The following is a 20,025-nucleotide window of genomic DNA, read 5'->3' as shown; positions in this document are numbered from 1 at the left end:
ATTCTAATAAACTTTTAACTGAATGTGATGTTATGAAATTGAATTCAGTTGCTCTGAAACTGTGTTTGATCCTCATTGAAAATTCAACTCTCTATATACTTTCACTTTCAGCTCTCACATCTCAATTTCAGGTCACTGAGACTCACATCCGGTCGTTGAGGAAGAGCCATCCAGTGCAGATTCGCAGAATTCCTTTTCGGCCAATCGGCACCTACGCTTTTGACCATTTCTTTCACTCCCATTCATCCATGGGATGCTAATTTATGCTTCCTTGTTACGTCCTCTCTCCTCCGTGACCCAGAAACCGATCTCCCTCCGCCATCATGGAGGATCTTCCAATCCTTTAAATGCACCTCAAAGGAGATGAGGAGAGAGGAGAGAGGAGGCTCCTGGAGAAGCTTAGAGCGAGGAACGACAGGCGTATCCTCTGTGAAATCTTTTTACCGGACGGCAACACCCCTTTAATTAAATGTGTTTATTGATTAGTCAGCTGATCCGATGGGACGGTAAACAGTCGGGCTGTTGCTGTAATACGGCAGATCAGGAAAACACCCTTTGGAACAAGAATGACGGCACCAACAGCAGCTTTTCATATTTATTCATAAAATAAAAATGACTCAATCCTGAATCAATCATAAAAAAACATTCTTGTAACCTTATTATTTTTCCTTCATAAGCCAAAACGTTTCTCCTTTCTTCTTTTTTGTTTTAAGTACATCTCAGCTCCTTCAGGAAAATATGACGCTACACAGCTGCGTGTCTCTTTTAATATCCTGAGCCTGCAAAGGACGTCAGAGTCACAAAATAAGGCTACAGCTGTTTTTATTGCTCCTTTTCATCTGTTCTGTTCTCTCAGTCATTAATGGATTTAAATTGTCTATTTGTGTCTTATTCTGTCACAGCCAGACGCTGCTATAGATTTATAATCAAATAATAAAACATCGGAGCAGTTATCAGGTGTTTTCCTGCCAGCTATCAATATGTAGCCTAGAAATTATTAAGAGTTTAAAGAGTTAATTAATTGTGCATGAATTTTAAGTTTAAACTTTAGAGTTTAAACTGTTAAATAATAATTTCTACACATTGATAGCTGACTTTGCTGTGAATCATGACTAGATGCCGTCTCCTCAAAATGACGCTGGAGTGAGCGTCCCGTTTGATGAATTAAATTCCTCCGTCCTCGTGTCTCTCTCTCTCGCACCCTCGCTGGGAGGAGCTGAGACACGAGGAAGAGTCGCAAGCGAGGGAAGCAAGGAGACGCGTTAGCCAAAAGAAAAGCACCCGTCGTTGTGGTACGTGAAAAGGAATTCTGTGAATCTGCACTCGATCGCTCTTCCTCAGCGACCGGTTGTAAGTCTCAATGAACTGAAATTTGAATTGTGAGTGTGGTGGAAGTATATAGAGAGCTGAAATTTCAGTGAGGATCAAATACTTTCAAAGCAAATTCAATTTCATAATATTACATTCAGGTTCAAGTTTATTGGAATTCAGTTCCCAACAATTTCAAATCATGCTATTCAGATTCAATTTTTAATAAAACTATTCAAGTTGAGCAACTCAAGTTCATACATAAACGATTCATATTCGGTCTCTAGTGACACATGTTGTATTTCTGCCCATATAAAGCGTTCACGTTAAAACGTAATCCACCAGGAATGTGAGCTTGCACATATTTGACTAGCTAACACAGCACCCTGCTGGGTGACGCTGCATTGTGTTGTCGGACGGTGATGGGTTGTTTTTTTGTCTGAGCTCTCTGTTCTGCTCAAATGATGAGAGGGATGCATTTTTTCATGATGTGCTGTCGTCTGTCTGAACGCAGCCGTAGTGTACACAGTAAGTGATGGGTTACCAGAATATACATGTTTTTATTGTGTGGCCTACGGATTCAAAAGTAAGAAAAAAAATGACAATATTAACTAAATCCAGGTTTCGTCATCATGTTTAAACTCAGCACTATTTTATGTGAACACCCATGTATGAATTAATAATGAATTAAATTCACACATTCTCTTAATTACTGATTGATCACTCTCTGTGTAAGCATTAATCTCATAAATGAAAAAAGATATTATTTTCAATTTCCCAGCTGCCAACAGTTCTCATATTCTAACTCTTTTAATAATGATAGTTTCACAGTAGTATCATTTATGATATAACATAGGTTTCATAAGCTGACAAAGAAAAGGAAACAGCCACCCTCACAAAAATATTTTCCTAGCAACCAAAAAGGCATTTCCATGTTTGCAACAAGTCTGTAATATTTTTAGAAAAAAAAGTGAAGTCAGTAAAACCTCATCTCCCTCCTGCAACAGCCAGAGCTTTCCTAACATCCCCTATCTCCTTCCACCAAGAGTCTCTGCTATTTAAAGCTCGACAGCGGTGTCTAAAAGCGCTGACATCACACTTTCGGCTCGTGCTTCTCCACCAAAATAGCTTTCAACAATCTTCATCTTTCTCCTCAAATGGGCACAAAAGCAATTACTAATCCTTATCTGCTCTGTGGTCTAACAGGCATAGCTGTGTGTAATATGCCAGCCGCCTCGGTGGAGGAGACGGCGGACTCCACGCTGTGTCACATCCTCACCTTGTACCGACGTACCACCTGGCTGCACCAGGTTTGTAGCCTCGTATGGCTGATAAAAAGTGACTTTAATAAAACTGGATTGAAATGAACTAATGGTTAGACGTGTACATTCGGTTATCATGATTTTAGTTTCCACGATTACTAATTATTGGACTTCTGGCATATCAGCAATATTAAAACATTTCATTTTCTTTAGAATGTCGCTGTATTTGAAAATAGTCGAGACGTTGATGTAAGATGTAGAAGGTACAGTAAATGATTTGTTCCTCAAATCAGTTATTAGTAACAATCACGATCACAGTATCTAATGAACTAATCAGGATTTAGACTTTAGCTACGTTTGAAATCCTGATAATATGTGATAAACCTTAGTGATGGATCATGTTGGACTGTTTTTGTTGTTGTCTGTGTGATATTTGCATATAAGAATGTATCGCTATTCACGCCAGGCTCTCCGGGAAGGCACGCGGGTTCAGAGCGTGGAGCAGATCCGGGAAGTGGCATCAGGAGCCGCGAGGATCAGAGGAGAGACGCTGGGACTCATAGGGCTCGGTGAGTAAACACACATATAGTATACAGGACATTACGCCTCTAGAGTCAAGCTTTTTACTGTTTTAATTTGAACTCGTATGGAGCCAGCAGTTGAGTGGTGGTCAGACTGATTTACTGTCGGCAAGGTCGCCGCTGAGGAATACTGCCAGAGTATTTAATCATCCAGCATTTTTCTCTTCTCTTTTCCATTTTCATTTTGGGAAGTTTTGTCCTTAGCTCAGCTAAATTGGCTTCCCAAGGAGTTACTGCCAATAAAATATAAGAGGATTAACCAGAGGCAGAATGCAAATCTCCTCTCTGTTCAGTCTGGGAACTTTTTCAGTCTTAATGAGCGGACGTGTGTAGCCAGAGCATTATGCAATTTGTGAAAGTAAGAAGTCGAAAAAAGGGAATTTGAGGCGTACGAAAATGTTAACTATTGTGTTTTTTTGTGCTCCGTTTGAATGTGTTTTCACGTGTGTGGAGTTTGTCTTAATGCTTGCATGTGTGTGTGTCTCCATGTCTGTGTGTATTTGTGTATTTCCAGGTCGGGTTGGCCAGGCTGTAGCCCTGCGAGCCAAGGCCTTTGGCTTTAATGTGATTTTCTATGACCCTTATTTGGCTGACGGCGTAGAGAGATCCCTAGGACTACAAAGGGTCACCACACTACAGGTAGCACACACACACACACACACCCACATACACACATACAGTGGGTTATGACTGGGGCCATTTTGTTGAGATGTTGGAAAGCTACGGATGGTTTCCAGCACTTATGTGTGTTGAAAAAACACTTTTAACTCACAAGCAGCCCTTTCATACCTTCAAGTCCAGTTTGCAGAGTGATAATTTCCACTGACTTTCACGCACACACATAGCTAACAAATACTAACATGAATGTGAGACCAAATAAGACCTGAAAGTTTACTGATTTCAATAGTTGGTTTTAGCTCTATTTTATCATAAAGCTGACAGATGCAGGCAACAGTGAACTGTGTATTACAACCAGGAATGGATGTTCAAGGAGCACTTTGACATTTTAAAAGCCAGTCAGCTGATTTTCCTCCTGACACTCACTGGTTGACCGAGTCACGGATGCTGACAGTTTATATGTTGTTGCTCTGCAAATAATGCAAATATCAGCGAATCCAAAACCATGACAGTGATATTTTCCACTTCAGTATCGCTGCCAGTAGATTCCCATTAGGATTTTGGCCAATAAGAACACAACACTAGCTTAGCATTTAAACCAATTTGGACCAAATCCACTTTGTAATGTGGTAAAAAAAAAAATCCATTGTCTCCTTTTCCCTGTGCTGACAAAACACTGCCTTCTTCACCCTCCACCATGACAAATGTGTATTTACATTTCTCTGCGGTCGCTTCTCAAAATGTATGGAGAAAGGAGAGCGCCCTCTAGTGCTCACTGCCAGATAATGTGACAATATCTGTAATAAAAATCAAAAATATACAGTCAAATCGGTGTTATTTCTAAAGATATATAATTCATACCAGTTATTGACAAACAAACAAATGCTTATTCTTTGTATACAGAATATTTTAAACATGATTTTTGTTGGAAATCAATAAGAGTTGAATCTATTATGTGCAGCAGCATAAACACTCATCTCTTTGTCTCTTTCTCCTCAGGACCTGCTCTTCCACTCTGACTGCGTGTCTCTGCACTGCAGCCTGAACGAACACAACCACCACCTGATCAACGACTTCACCATCAAACAGGTGGACAGACAGCTGCGCGCTTGAATGATTTATTTATCCCTACATCAACTACTACATCACATGACCATAAATATTAAAGAGGCGAATACCCGGGGGAGCCCACTGCCTACAGATGAATGAGGTTCTCCGCTGCGTGCGCCGCATATGACAACAGTACAGCCTAAAACTAATATTCATCCTGAGACACAAAGGACTATAGCTATTCAGTAATTCTGAGCTTCACATATTTATTAAAGGGGGCCTATTATGCTTTTCTTTATTTTCAGACATATATATAATGTTTTAATGTCAGTTGTTCGTGTTAAAAGTGTCAAATAATGAGGTAAATGCATGAAGAAGTAATCCCTGTGTGTCATTTTTAAATTTTAGTTTTGATTTGTTAACATTTGTTTGTCAGTGGATGAGTGTGTGTGTCCACAGCTGCATTTCTTGTCACTGTTGTTTGTTTTAATGGGATTAGCTAATGACGTGAACTAAGTCGGACCAATCTAAAATTAGAATCTGTTGTAAAGCTTTATCTTAGTAGACCAATGTAAAAAACTGACTGTACGTGTGTGTGTGTGTGTGTTTGTGTGTTAAAGATGCGTCAGGGTGCGTTTCTGGTGAACACAGCCAGAGGGGGTTTGGTGGATGAGAAGGCCCTCGCTCAGGCCCTGAAGGAGGGGAGGATACGCGGAGCCGCTCTGGACGTTCATGAGACGGAGCCTTTCAGGTAAAACACAAACATTCTTCTGTTGTGACACCACCGACAAGTATCTGGTCATTATAACTGTCAGTGCATGTGAATGTTGAGCATATAGTGTGGATGACTAAACATTTGACGTTTAATTCCAGTTTTTGCGGTTAGAAAATAAAAATGTTATTTCTCCATTACTATATAAATGCATATAATTAATTTTTTACTTTCAGAAGAAGAAAAAAGCAGAAATCCTTTCTTTCTAATTTATTGGAATTACTTTTGTCACTAAATAAAATGTGAATCAGAGGGGACTGAATAGTTTCAGTTTGATTTTAATTTTAAAGAATGGTATACTCAAACACAATAAAGTTTACTGATAAACAAATGGAAGACGGAAGATTAAATGACAACAAAATCCATTAACTGCTTAGATTTTATCAAGTAAAAATGTAAACATTCAGCGGTTCCATTGCTGCTTTTCTTTTGCGTGTTTTATATAATTGTAAAATATCTGTTTTGGACCATTGAACAGACTAAACAAGTAATTTGAGTAAATTGGATTTGAAATGGGATTTTTTTTTGACACTTTTATAGACTGAGCAATTAATCTATTCATCTAAAACTAAATTAGAGATTAACTGATAAGTAGAATTATTTGTCGCAGTCCTAACTGATTACTGTGTGTACATGTATCAGTTTCAGTCAGGGCCCGCTGAAGGATGCACCCAATCTGATCTGCACTCCACATGCTGCCTGGTACAGCGAACAGGCCTCGCTGGAGATGAGAGAGGAGGCAGCCAGGGAGATCCGAAGGGCTATCACAGGTAGTACACACACACACACACACACACACACACACACACACACACACACACACACACACACAGATACACACAGTCATGCAGACACAAAACATTCCCCCTGCTGAAAAATGTAAACTAAAAGTCTAAAAAGAGATACTTTTAGGTTTTCTGCTGCAGTCAAGCATAAAGCATCTTTCCCACTCTTTCATCAAAGAGATATTTAAAGGTCTCTTCTTTTTCCTCTCCCACCCTTTCTTTCTCTCTCTCTTTCATGTTATTCTTTCTCTCTTTCCGTCTCTGTCGCCTTGTGGTTTCCCCTTTGGGCTCAGTCTTTTTTCCATTGGCCTGTTTATTAATCTTCCTCTATAACAGTGTTGTCCAACTTTGTGTGTCTGCACAGAAAGTAGGTTAGTGAGATTTTGAAAAAAACCTGCTTTGAAAACTTGTTTTCCTGTGTAAATTGTGTCAGTGGACTATTAATTTGAGTTGTGTTTTTTAAATCTTGTCTTTTTTAAAATCTTTTTTATTTTTTTTTGAAAAATCTTAGCACTTTATATTTATCTCTGTCTCTGTTTCTTTTTTCTCTTGCTCCATCACTTTGTTTTCCAGGTCGCATACCAGACAGTCTGAAGAATTGTGTGAATAAGGAGTTCCTCACCCAGAACAACCACTGGACAGGAGTTGACCCAGCTACCGTCCACCCTGAACTCAACGGGGCTTATAGGTAATAACTGACATCAGGATAAAAACAAATGTTTGCCAAATATCTTGAAAATATAGAATTTAAACTTCCAGGGTTAGAAATGTATAAATGACATTTCTTTCTCAAATGTAACTATTAGGTAGATTGTCGAATATCATTGGAACAATGGGCTGGGATACAACCTGCTAGCATCTACCGATACCTCAATGGCTAAAATAGAAAACAAAGCTTGCATAAACTATTTGTTCTTTCATCCCTCAATCAGTCACTAGGGATGCCAACACCATATCTGCAGGGCCAGTATGAGGGCTGTTCAAGGTATTTTCTAATAAATCAGTATTGGTGAAATGAAACCTGATACATTGCTGATCATTTGTTTATTCTAACTTATTGTGTTCCAGGTGCCAACTGTCAGAAAAGCTCCACTGCACTCTGCTATAACAATGAAACTATATGTAAACTCATTTTTCTTAACGGGGTAGTGCTCTAATTTTACACATCAAGATTAGTTTAGTTGCTATGAGGTGTAGTTCATCATGTGGAAATAAATATATAACGTTTTCTACAACTGTGGAGAGGCTTTGTCAAGTCTGAAGAAATAACCTGATATCATCAGGGTTATATCAGCCTTGGATTGGAAACCCTGTGATACAAACTGGGGGCCAGTGGGTTTGAAAGATGTCAGCATTTACCAGGCAGGCATGTTATTGTGATGCATTATGGGAGGTGTAGGATCTGGCATTTTTGGAACTTGACCCATATAAGGGAATTTAAGTCAGTATCTCTCTCTCTCTCTCTCCTGACTTTATGAATGTGCACTACTAAGTCACTCAAGTACTCTTTTAATATAACTATTTAGTTTTTAAAAATATCAAAGTTTAATTGGATTTTACTCATTTTAATGGAGTTCTACTGCTTTGCAGGTGTTGAGTAACAATTACTTGCATTAAAAAACACCATTTTTGTTCAAAACCTCATCATGCAGGATAAAAGAACTGGGAATTATTTGTTGTTGTTCTAAACAAGGTCACATATTTTCAATCCTACTTTGATGACTCATGTTTATTTCCCTCCCATACAGGTACCCGCAAGGAGTGGTGAGCTTGCCAGCCGGCGGCCTTCCGCCTCCAATTGAAGGCATAGTGCCCAGCGCCGTGCCCATCACACACACCCTCCCGCCCGCTGTCACACACCCTCCACATGCCCCATCGCCTGGACAAAACACAGTGAAGCCACCAGAGGGCGACAGAGAGCAGCATCCGAATGACCAACTGTAGCAACACACACACAAACGCACGAGTTGTCTGGTGACCGGAGGCGGTTGGCGTGACAACCAGTGTCATAGCGATAAGTCCCCTAGTGACAAGTTGTTATCAGACAGGTTCACAGAGTGTCAGATCGACAGGTTGAGGTCCCAATAACAATCGATTCACAACTCGCTGGCAGTTGGTTCCCGGCAGCCAGTTCACACTCCAAAGAGGAAGAAGAAGAAGAGGATGATGATGATGATGATAAAAAGGAGGAGGAGGAGTGGATAGCTGTTGGAAGCTCTAATCAAAGAGCAAGACAGTTGTCCTCTGCTCCAACTAGAAGTCCTGAGAAAGACTGTTGAGCTCAAGAGTCCGCAGGTTGATCTTCATAACAACTATAGTTGAGTTTTAAACTGTTTTCTCTGCCAGACATTGAAAAAATAACAATAACTATCTGTTGATTTGGGAAGAAAAAATACTGATTCAAATTCTGCTGTCTTAGACTGTAGTGTGTCCAAAGTTAGAGGGGCGGGTTTCATGTCTCTTTTTCTGTGTCCTTTCCTTAGTTTGATGTACAAGCAAAAGTAGTAGGTTATGAAATGAATGTAACCTGTCTGTGTACAGTTTTTAGAGTTACGGCAAGAAGATACTGATATTTGTATTCCAGTCTTAACAGAACAAGGGTTATGTGATCTCTCTATGTAGCCGAACTGGTTTGAGAATACAATATCTGTTTTTTTTGTGTTCCCAAATTAACAAGCCCCCTAAAAAAAGAAAAAAAAAAAAAGAGGCAGCTTTTTGCACACCATCTCAGGAAATTAAGTTTCCGCAGTTGGTATATTATTTTTTAAATTTTTATTTTAAAAATTCCTTTTTATGCCACTTAGTGCTTTTGTTTTTCTACCTGCTTGCCTTTTCGTGTCCCGCTACATTAGAAGAAGAACTTTAACAAGAGCTAAAGTTGATCTAATGTTTGCTTTTGTTTGTTATGTTTAAGGGGCATGTGATTTTGCTCTTGGGACTTGTGTGTAAATGTTTGACCCAAATCGAGGGGGTTGTGGGAGGGAAGGCTGTAGGGAGGTGGCAAAATGGTATGGTTGGCTGGGATGATGGACTTCATCGCTAGTCCTGATTGTTTTTATTACAAAATAAAGATGTTGGGATTATTTATCTGAAAGACGAAGCAGGTTGTCCACAAGGTGATGCACTGAGAGTTTGTACTGTAGCAGCTTACGGTTTAGGAAACTGTCTCATAAAAGGAAAATATCTAATATCATTTCCTTCATGTCTTCATGATCCAGTGCTTCCACTATTACATATAGTAATTGTATAGTTGTGGAGCATGAACAGTTCAGCACACCAAGGTTTACAAATGATGCACAGCACTGATGAAAAAGTGTGTCACTTCACTTATAGCAAATGATTTGCCAAATCAGCCTACAGACCCCTGAAATGATCCGATCAGTTAATCAACTCTTTAGTGCCTACAAAAACCATTTTAGACTCCTAGTTGAAGTTTAACTCACTTGTACAGATGTGACATCAAGTTAAGGACAGGTGAGGAATACTTCTATGCTTCAAGTCAAGCCAAACAGATCTTTCATATTTCAGATCGCCTCCCATATTGCAACTTTTAATCTGTTTTTAATACTATAGATAAGAATGCTCAGTTAGATCAGCTTTCCGAAAGAGGAACAACCTGCAACTGAGAGCTAAAACTATGGTGTTTTACTAGTGTGAGGGACAGCATATATGCACAATAACATAAAGATGTTCGACGTACATGGTAGCATGTCAGAATGTGCTGATTTGTTCTCCAGTCTAGTATCCCTTTAACATTTCATGATGGGTCCTTCCCGAGTATACCATTTAGCCACCCTCCATGGCCTCCGTGTCTATGTGTACATATGGTGTTCTGCCTGCCTGTGTCAATGTGACTTGGTTGTATCTGTGTCTAAAAAAGCAGCACTGGGAGGAGGGGTGGTGGCTAGTACTCTCCACAAGGCATCATTACAAAGACTGCCATCTAAATACACAACAAAACACTACGCACAAGCTAAAAACAAAAAAACGTGTGGTACCAAACTTGAGACTAGACTTACTGGCCACACTCTCACAATGTAAACAAGATGCTGATATATTTATACCAGTGTTAAAATATCCGAGACTCTTTTTCTCTCTGGAAGATTAATTACTGATTCCAGTTCATGTGTTGTTGATGTTAGCAGGCCAGCTAAGTGACGGTGCTTTCTGGATCCCCTTCTACCAGCAGCTGAGTAGTAAAAACAGTTCACTGTTGCCTACCTGTTCTTATTCATGGTGAGGTAGTAAGCGTAGCAATCAGGGATGGAAATTTCACTAGCCACTGGTGAGTATTTTACAACCTGAGCTTGTGCCAAGTTCTCACTGGCCAGAATCTTAATGGGGTGTCTGGTACAAATGGTACTGAGGTGACATTTAAATATCACTGTCAGGCTAGAGCCCCAAAATCCTTAAAGGAATGCTGGAATATTTTGAACTTTACTCTTAAGCTTTCCTCACAAGATGCCTGTCGCCACGTGGGGGGGAAACACTTTGCTGATATCTCCAGAGCAACTTAATATAAACTGTAAGCATTCCTCAGTCAAACAGATGGGTGCCACAAGAAGAAACAGCTTTTTAAGTATTGAGGTGCTCCTTGAAATTCCATCCCTGGTAGTAACACACAGTCCACTGTTGCCTACCTTGGTCCCCTTTATGGTAAAGTAGTAGGCGTAGCAATATACAGTACACATATTCTATATTCTACAGTAAATATCATTATTTTTGGTCAAAACTGACAACCTGACAAAGATATGTTTGTGACTGTATGCATTTGTATGAATTATTTTAAAAGGAAATAAACTGTGGAAAGGTGATGTTTGTGTCTTTTTCATCTGTCATCTTGATTAGCTTGTTGTAGATGTTTAGTTTCGAACAATACGGCTTCAGTGATATCTCTCTTTTACCAGAGGTTAATGTGCTGTATGTCAATTTGCACACTATAAAATCATTCTATGCACTGAGGATTAATACACAGTGTGTATGCACTGTGTATTAATCCTTATAATACTGCATACTATTTTGGTAATTAGTATACAGGAAACGGTTTTGTACTAACAGAAAATGATACAAGACATAAGCACACAAATATCAAACTGTGACTACAGCAAATTTAAACATTGGAAATTTAACAAAGACAAAACAAGATGTTTCTCTATGCAGGTTTTGCTTATGTTCCTGTTTCACCATTGTCCGCAATTTGTTTATGTTTTTTTTCTAGCTGTGAATAATAGAGCTGAAATTAATTGATTGGAAGTTTGCACAAAATTAATCTGCAGCTATTTTGATCAGCAATTAAACATTTAAGTAATTTTTGAGCAATAGTCTTGTTTCACATTCTGGGCTTACACTAACATAAGAGTTTAAAATGGTTGGCAGGCCGTTCATTTCTCAGTGTGAAACTGCTCTAAATGCTCTCTTATTCTATTACTTATTAGACGGACTACTAAAGATCCCAAATCTTTGTCTGTGAAAAAATTATGTGCTCCACATTTACTTGAGATCAATTGATTGAAGTCCTTTTGCCCAAAGTTTGAATCCCTTAACATTGGATGTGAAGTTACCACTTAATTCCACTAGATGTCACTAGCACAGCTGTGACTCTGATACTGTGGAAACAGTTACTGCAACCCAGCTGTAACATCTGAATCTACAATGGCTCTGCTACTTGTATCTATTTTCTGGTTTAATTTATCTGTTAAATAAGACCACATGTATCCAATCTCATACAATAAGCAAAATATTCATACTGAATTAATCTAGAATATAAATTCATAAAGTGTGGAATGCAATTATAATGTGCGAAACACCTTTTACACTGTTTTTGTCTTCAATGTTTGTGCTGTGGATTATGCACAGTAGAGCTGAACATCAGAAACAATACCAGTACTGTGCTGACTTTGGCACTGATTTAAAGCCATTAAGATGAATCAAAGGTAATCCAAAACACTCAAGTAGTTGGACTGAGCAACTGAGAACTCAGGTTTTCTTCCAATTTATGCAAGTTTTCTTCCAATCGGATATTTGCACTGAGGAAATCAATTGGATATGGTCTGATTCTAGTTAGAAAAGCAAATGGCTTGTTCAAACAAAGGAAAATGGATGCATCCTGCTGCGTAATGAAAAGATCCACTGCATCGCTCAGCTAGACAGATACTTCAGGAAATATAGATTAGATTATACAATTTTATATATTACTGCTGTGACCATTAGTGACCTAAATTGGAATTAAGGTTTTTATGTAAAATAAGACACCGTATAAATAGTCATTAATCTATTCAACAGTAAGAAAAAAAAAATCTAATTTCGGGAGGCGAGGACCCATTCTTCTGCTGTCTTTGTTTATTGGAGGGAGGGAATGATTGTTGCTGTATCCTGACAACCATGTGAGATCTCATCTTGCGCCAACTGTAGGTGATTACTGACATTAGACATGGAAAGATCTCTACTACCTCTGTTTATCTTTGTTTTTTTTTCTTTATCTAGCTATCTGTCTTTTGCTCCCTACATAACCCCAAATCTGGTTCATCCATTCAGTGTTACAGCCACTGGAACAGGCTCCCCGACAGCTGGAAACTCAAGATGGTTTAATCTAAACCTCAGGAAGCAGGATGGGAACCAGATGCAGTAAAAAAAGGAAAAGGGCACGTTTTATTAAGCAAACGTGGGGACCTCCAAAGGGCACTGTGCAAGGAGGAAGACAGATTTTCATGAGGCCACTGGAACTGTTAGGGAGGAAATAAGTGTCTGCTTAAACCACAAAACCAAAATGTTAGCACCCACCATCATCAGATTTAAATTCAAGGGATTGAGACGTCATAGAACATCTCAATATGTTCCGAACAGTCACACCTTCCTTTGTTTATATCGAATATTAAGCCTGAAGCTTTGAGAGATGCTGACGTGTTGGAAGAAGGGAAAATTTGGGGCAAAAATAGGTGAATGACTAACGCTTTCTGCTCCTTAGGGAAATACCAGTAATCTGCCCTTGGGCAAGGCACTTAACATTAATCCATGTTCTGGCATAATCCTGTTATACATGGTTCAAGTGGGAGAGTGAGGATTTTTCCCTTGTTAAAGTGTTGGCTGTTGGACAAGACAGTCTAAGGCATGAGGGGACCAAACCATGCAAGTTTAAATAAAAAAGCATTTGCAAATGGACAGAGTATAAGCGAGGCCTTCTCCGAACAGTCAAGATGTGACAAGTGGATGGATGGTGGAAAAACTGGCTTCTGGTAAAACTTGTGACTTCTTTTTTTTTTGCCACTTCACTCTTCCACTATAAACATTATTTTGTTTCAATAGATGGTTCTAGGCTTTGTTTTATTGCTCTGGTCCACTTGTCTTTAGTAAGCTACCGGCAAGATGTTTACAAGACCTAATATTTGTGTCTAAGAATTGGTGGACACAAATATTCAGAAATGTATTGAATGGTGGCTTAATTACCATATTTTCATTAAAGGGAGCCCTACATGCTTTTTGTGATTTCCTGTCATTTATATACTTTGATAAGTTCCAAAACTTGAGCAGAATGAAGGTAAAAATCCCGCCTTCAAGTCAAAAGCCAGGGCTTCAACCTGCTCTGAACACTCCGTTTGCAAAGTTACCTCAACTTCCCCATCGAACTGAAATTAGATAATTTGGGTTCAAAGATGTACAGATGCATTTGAGAAGTTTATATTTCGAGTAAAGAACTAAGTGGGCTCATCAGGAGGTGGGCCTTAAAGAGACAGGAGCTAAAACAGCCTGTTACAGACAGAGGCTGAGCTGAGGGCTGCATAAAGATCCAGTTTTTTCAAGTGCAAATCATGCAAAGGTATTCCAGTAGAGTCCCAAAATAAAAATATAGACTTGGAAATGTGCATGATACATCCCCTTTTAACAGTCGTCATTCACCTAGTTAAATTTCCGGCACACATTACTTTTTAAGTACAGTACCAGTAAAAAGTTTGGACGCAATTTAGTGAACGGGAATGGTTTCCAAACTTTTGACTGGTACTGTATGTTTGTTATTTTATTGGTACTTCGAAACAGAGAAGGCAACTATGAAACCAACAAGTATTTTACTGAGGATCTCACTGTAGCAGACTGGGATTTAATGTTTTGCTGGACGAGGTTGTGAAGTACACATTATTCCCAACCAAAGACAGACACTATGCTCCCACTAAGTGATGGTTTGACCCTTACAGCAACTGCACCCACCAACTCCATTAAAACAGTACCTCATTGCTTTAACATTAAACTCCTACAGTATAAAACTGTCAGACACTCGATGGGCAGTATTTGTTTGTTAGTATCGAAATCGATGCATTAGAACCAGAGATATTGTCTTTTTTATTCTATACATTCTACTTCCTTGTCAAAACCTGGCACCTACATAACCCAAAATGCAACTAAACCACTAACAGTTAAGACGAAGATTTGGTTGTGTTATGCTAGTAGCTGCTAATGTAGGCTCAAGCAGTTTCATTTTCAAACTTGTAGTCTTCAGCCACAACCAATGTTGCCTCAAGTGACTTGATGCAGTTTATGAGATCTGCACAGCTCCCTCTGGACCCGCAAAAGGCTTTATACAACTTGTTTTCACATAAGCAGTAGTACTCCCCCCACAACCCCCACACCCTTTTTTTTTAAGGGGCACATGGCGCGGCGGAGGGCTGCCTCAGTGTGTTGGTGTGCATTGTTCTGTCTTGTTGTGTTCATGAGCTCTTTCACCAGAGAAAAGCTCATGAACATCAGGGAAACAACTTCTGATGATTTATTTACCAACTTTTTCATCCCATCTGTGGAATTACTACACACTTTGGTCAGAGGTGCGCTCACCCTTGTTCATGCAGTGAGACGCCGAAGGAGAGGGAAACGTGCTGGTGCGCTCATGCGTCTCCAAAGACTACGCACTCCATTACCGGGAATATTTCTCTCTAACGTGCGACCACTGTGCAACAAATTAGATGAACTTCAGCTACCAGTGTGGCAGAACAGAGGCTTTTCTTCATCTTCCGTTTTGTGCTTTACGGAAACTTGGCTGTGTGGATTAATACCGGACTCTGGCAGGCTTCCAGCTGTTAAGCGCAGATCGTGACACAGCTCTCCAGCAAAACGAAAGGTGCAAGTATTTTATACTAACAGTGGCTGGTGTATAGATGTGACATTGATTATGCAGCACTGTTCTCCTGTTCTGGAAACTTTTTTCATCTACTGTAAACCTTCTACTCCCCCCATGTGTTCGCTTTATTCATTCTGGTTGGTGTTTACTTTCCACTGCAGGCCCACGTGCAGGAGGCACAATGCATGCTCGCCGAACACGGACTCTTTCATTATTGTCCTTGGTGACTTTAAGAAAAGGGAATCTCAGCCATGAACTCCACAAATACTGTCAGCTGATTAAATGCCTGGCAAGAGAGAACACTTTAGATCACTGTTATACTACAATCAACAGTGCCTGTCAAACCATCCCTTGTACCGCACTGGGACACTCTGACCACGTCATAGTCCACCTGATTCCAACGCACAGGCAGAAATTAAACTCTCTAAACTGTTGTGAGGACATCTGAGAAGTGGGCCAGTGAAGCTATGGAGGATATTCGTGTGTGCTTGGACTGTACTGACTGGGATGTTTTCAGGACGGCTACCAACAATCTGGATGAGTACACAGAGGCTGTGACGTCATACAGCTGTGTTCCATCACACACCAGGGTTAGTTGCAACAACAACAGATCCTGGTTTACAGCTGAACTCAGCCAGCTAAAGCTGGAAAAGGAGGAAGTGTTTAGGAGTGGGACAAGGACCAGTTTAAAGAGTCTAAATACAGGTTTAGCAAGCCGGTGAGAGATGCTACATAACTGTACTTCAACTGAAACTTCAACAGCAGTTCTCAGAAAACACCTCAGCCTCTGTCTGGAAGGGCCTCAGACAGATCACCAACTACAAGCCAAAAGCCCCACACATTTTTAACACCTCACTGGAGACATGCAATGTACCAGCCTACTTCAAGACTTACACCATCCTCCCCATCCCCAATAAACCAAGGACCACAGGACTCAGTGACTACAGACCCGTCACCCTGACCTCTGTGGTAATGAAGTCTTTTGAGTGCCTTGTACTGTCCCACCTTAAAACTTTTGCCAATCCACTAATGGATCCCCTGTAGTTCGCCTACAGAGCCAACAAGTCTGTGGGCAATGCGGTAAACTTGGCCCTCCACTTCATCCTCCAGCACCTGGATTCTGCAGGAACCTATGCTAGGATCCTGTTTGTGGATTTCAGCTCCGCCTTTAACTCCATCATCCGGGGTCTGCTGCAGGACAAGCTCTCTCAGCTGCATGTGCCTGATTCCATCAACTTACTGTCTGACAGGAAGCAGCAGCTGGGGGAAACACGTCTCTGACTCCCCGACCATCAGCACTGGTTCCGCTCAAGGCTACATCCTTTTCCCACTACTCTTCTCCCTGTTTACAAACAGCTGCACCTCCAGTCATCAGTCAGTCAAACTCCTGAAGTTCGCAGACGACACCTCCCTCACTGGGCTCATCTCTGGTGGGGATGAGTCGCCTAAAGGTGGGAGATTGACCATCTGGTGTCCTGATGCAGCCAAAACAACTTGCTAGCTCAATGCTCTAAAGACAGTGGCCATGGTTGTGGACCTCAGAAAGAACCCAGCCCCACCCTCTCCCATCACCCTGTTTGACTCCTCAGTTGACACTGTTGAGTCCATCCACTTCCTGGGCACCATCATCACCCAGGACCTCAGGTGGGAGCCAAACACCAGCTCCCTCACCAAGAAGGCACAGCAGAAGAAAGAAGAAGAAATTTAACCTGCCAAAGCCAATGATGGTGCACTTCTACACCATATCAAGTCCACCCTCATGTCCTCAATCACCATCTGGTACACTGCTGCCACTGCCAAGGGTAAGGGCAGACTGCAGCGTATCATTCGCTCTGCTGAGAGGGTGATTGGCTGCAACCTGTTATCCCTCCAGGATTTGCACGAGGCTAGAGGCAAGAAGCTGCAATCTATCTTGAAAACCTCACATCATAAGAACAGTTTCTTCCTGACTGTAGCTGGCCTCATCAACAAGGTCCGGGACCCCAACTGACATGGACTCTACCCCATTCATAGACACTACATTACATTATATTAATGTGAGAACTATAATCTTAAGCTGTTTTCACATATGAACTCCAGACAATGTCTGGAGAGTCAGGTCCAGACATTGTCCAGAGTTGCCCTTTCACACATGTAGCACACAGCAAGAGATTGTCCATGTCAGACACATTATCACCTACTGGAAATACTTGGTTTAGACAAGGGGTGGTGCCTGGGTAGAGCGTGCAGGAGGCAGGACATGATGCAAAAAGTATGCTGCAGTTGTAAATCTGTGTTTTTAAGCTTTTCACCAGAAATAAAACCGCTTTCATTTTACGAGAAATCCCAGGAAGTCCTCTCCAATTAGCACTAGCTTCACAGCGGAGCATTCAGGCCCAGTCAAAACAATTCAGCTTAGCTGGCCTGCTGTGTTTATGCAGCGCCAGCCGCATGATCGAAACGTCATCAACACACCCACTCGCTTGCTGTGAATTCTCCAGAGAATTCACTGCTGTATTCACACATGAGCTCAATTGGACATGACATGGACTTTGTACTAGGGAGCTGGCAGAGTAAAGTCTGTTTAATTTCTGGTCCAACTGATTTGGACATTTGTGTTCACACATACAGCTCCTCTGGGTAATGTGTGAAAGGGGCTTTATATTGCACATCTGTGAACTCATCACATCTAACATGGCACGTTACATTAACACAACTATTTGTATTCTTTGTATTATTACACTTGCACACTACATATACTGTGAGAATTTGCACATTTCTCAGTCAATATCCTGTACATTATTTTTTAAACTCAACAGCTCTCTTCACATAGAATATGTTTCTACTTATTCTTTATTGTAAAAAAATATTTATATATTTACTAGTACAGTTTCTGTTCCAAATGTGCCTGTTCAGAACGGGCCGATTACTTGGCCTCCGGCTGCTACTTCAGTACATAGAAAAAGTAATACAGTTGATGTGAGGTGTGAATGAGTACATACACCAACAACATGAAAGAAACTAACATTCTAATATACACAGATGTTAAAAATAAGTACTGTAATAGTAAATAATGTTCTTTTCTCATTTCAAGTAGCCTAAAATAAGGGCTATATTTAAAAATAAAATAATATGCATCCAAAAATAAAATGGATCGATCATATTGGTCTCTTAGATCGTTCCTATTTTCTGTGCCTTCAGTTTGGATTTGAGAGGGTATGTTTGCTCCAAAGATTTGTGCTTAGTCTTAGTGGCGCTTCAGAGCATATGAGACAAACTGGTTTTGAACTGATCGTAGCAGTATTTCCTTCGTTTTACGCTTGTAACTACAGTCATTGTGTATCGGGCTCTGAGTGCTTCCAAAATGTTGGTGACCTACACTCAACAATGTACCTGAACACCTCCTGTGTAGGCACTCACTGCTGCTGCTGATCTGCTAAACGTGCTGCTACCGCTACGCTTTCTGTCTAGACACATGGTAAGAGTATCTATTCTTGATTAAAAGCTCTGTTTTTGCCGTCTACTTTTCTCTTTTAGAGCACTTTTCTCTGACTCATGTCACGCCTCGTCTCTGGTCTCCCCCTGACATGCTGGAGTCAGTTAGCAGGGTCCTGAAGCTCCGCCTTGCCCCTGCAGTTCGCTCATCGCTGGTTTATTCAAAGTTTATTAATATTAAATGTATTGTGTCCAAATTCTACCAAATTTGACACTGCAATCCCTTGGGTCCCAATCCATACACCCACCAAGTGTGGAGTCGACCATATGAGCGGTCCTCGAAACATGCATACAGACAGAGAATCCTTCCTTTAGTAGATAGATACCACCTGTCTTTTGTGGTAGTTGTATTTTTCTCACTTTAGATAGATACTTGTTTTTTTTCTTACCTTTCTTTTTGATTGTTATGCACCACAATACCAAGACAAATCCCTTGTATGTGCAAACATAATTGGCAATAAATCTGAGTCTGATTCTAAGGACCTGTAAACAATCTTTGACGTGTAAATCAGTAGAGTTCCCGTTAAAGACTTATGTGTATTGCCATTTTGATTGGGTAAAAAAATCCCAGTTAAAGGTTCTGCAGTATTAACTCTGACAAAGAATGGGTGTTTCAATATTGTTTACAGACCTTTTTTTCGTTTTTGATAAATGTCTATTTGACCACAAGTTTCAGAAAACAAATCCATTATGTGCACAGCAACAAGAGTGATGATTGCTTTGACAAAGTAACAATGAAAAAAATGACAGTTTACTTGCCAACCACTTCACAACCTAGTGACTACAGCTGCTATCAATTCAGTGAGAATTTCAGTGTCACACAATGAGAAACCAGCTCTCATTTTCAACGACATACATGTTTATTCTGTTTGCCTCTCTGTTGTAAGGTACAGTCTGTTGAAAGTGTTGAATGTGTGACAAAGACCTGAGTGTGTGTGCATGAGGTGAGTCTAGGCTTTAACATATATATTGGGTGGTAATGGACATGGAGGAAATGGGTGGATTTTCATACTTCTTCCTTGCATCTCCCCTTCCTCTCCCTCTGCTCTTCTCACCTTTCTTCTTATATCTC

The 20,025-nt window shown here is 40.3% G+C and overlaps 2 protein-coding genes across 6 annotated transcripts in view; one reads left to right on the top strand and one right to left on the bottom strand.

The window, feature by feature from the left end:
- LOC121901487 (C-terminal binding protein 1) overlaps nt 1–11,190 on the top strand; it is a 34,161-nt gene extending 22,971 nt beyond the window's left edge. For 2 of the 3 annotated variants that reach the window (XM_042418277.1, XM_042418276.1), the window contains exons 4-11: nt 2,515–2,618; nt 3,037–3,139; nt 3,666–3,790; nt 4,769–4,858; nt 5,440–5,570; nt 6,234–6,361; nt 6,950–7,064; nt 8,125–11,190. In XM_042418277.1, the coding sequence (XP_042274211.1) occupies nt 2,515–2,618; nt 3,037–3,139; nt 3,666–3,790; nt 4,769–4,858; nt 5,440–5,570; nt 6,234–6,361; nt 6,950–7,064; nt 8,125–8,320 (992 nt within the window). In that variant the 3' untranslated portion in view covers nt 8,321–11,190. Of the gene's footprint in view, nt 1–2,514; nt 2,619–3,036; nt 3,140–3,665; nt 3,791–4,768; nt 4,859–5,439; nt 5,571–6,233; nt 6,362–6,949; nt 7,065–7,308; nt 7,362–8,124 lie in introns of all 3 variants that reach the window. The other variant, XM_042418278.1, reaches the window with a different exon arrangement.
- Nucleotides 1–20,025, bottom strand: part of maea (macrophage erythroblast attacher, E3 ubiquitin ligase) — a 102,790-nt gene that overhangs the window by 39,476 nt on the left and 43,289 nt on the right. The window lies entirely within an intron of this gene.

This window comes from Thunnus maccoyii, chromosome 8 (assembly GCF_910596095.1).
Source record: "Thunnus maccoyii chromosome 8, fThuMac1.1, whole genome shotgun sequence".
In the NCBI taxonomy this organism is placed as follows: Eukaryota; Metazoa; Chordata; class Actinopteri; order Scombriformes; family Scombridae; genus Thunnus; species Thunnus maccoyii.
Note: the sequence above shows the minus strand (reverse complement) of the source record. Positions and strands in the feature narration are given on the sequence as shown.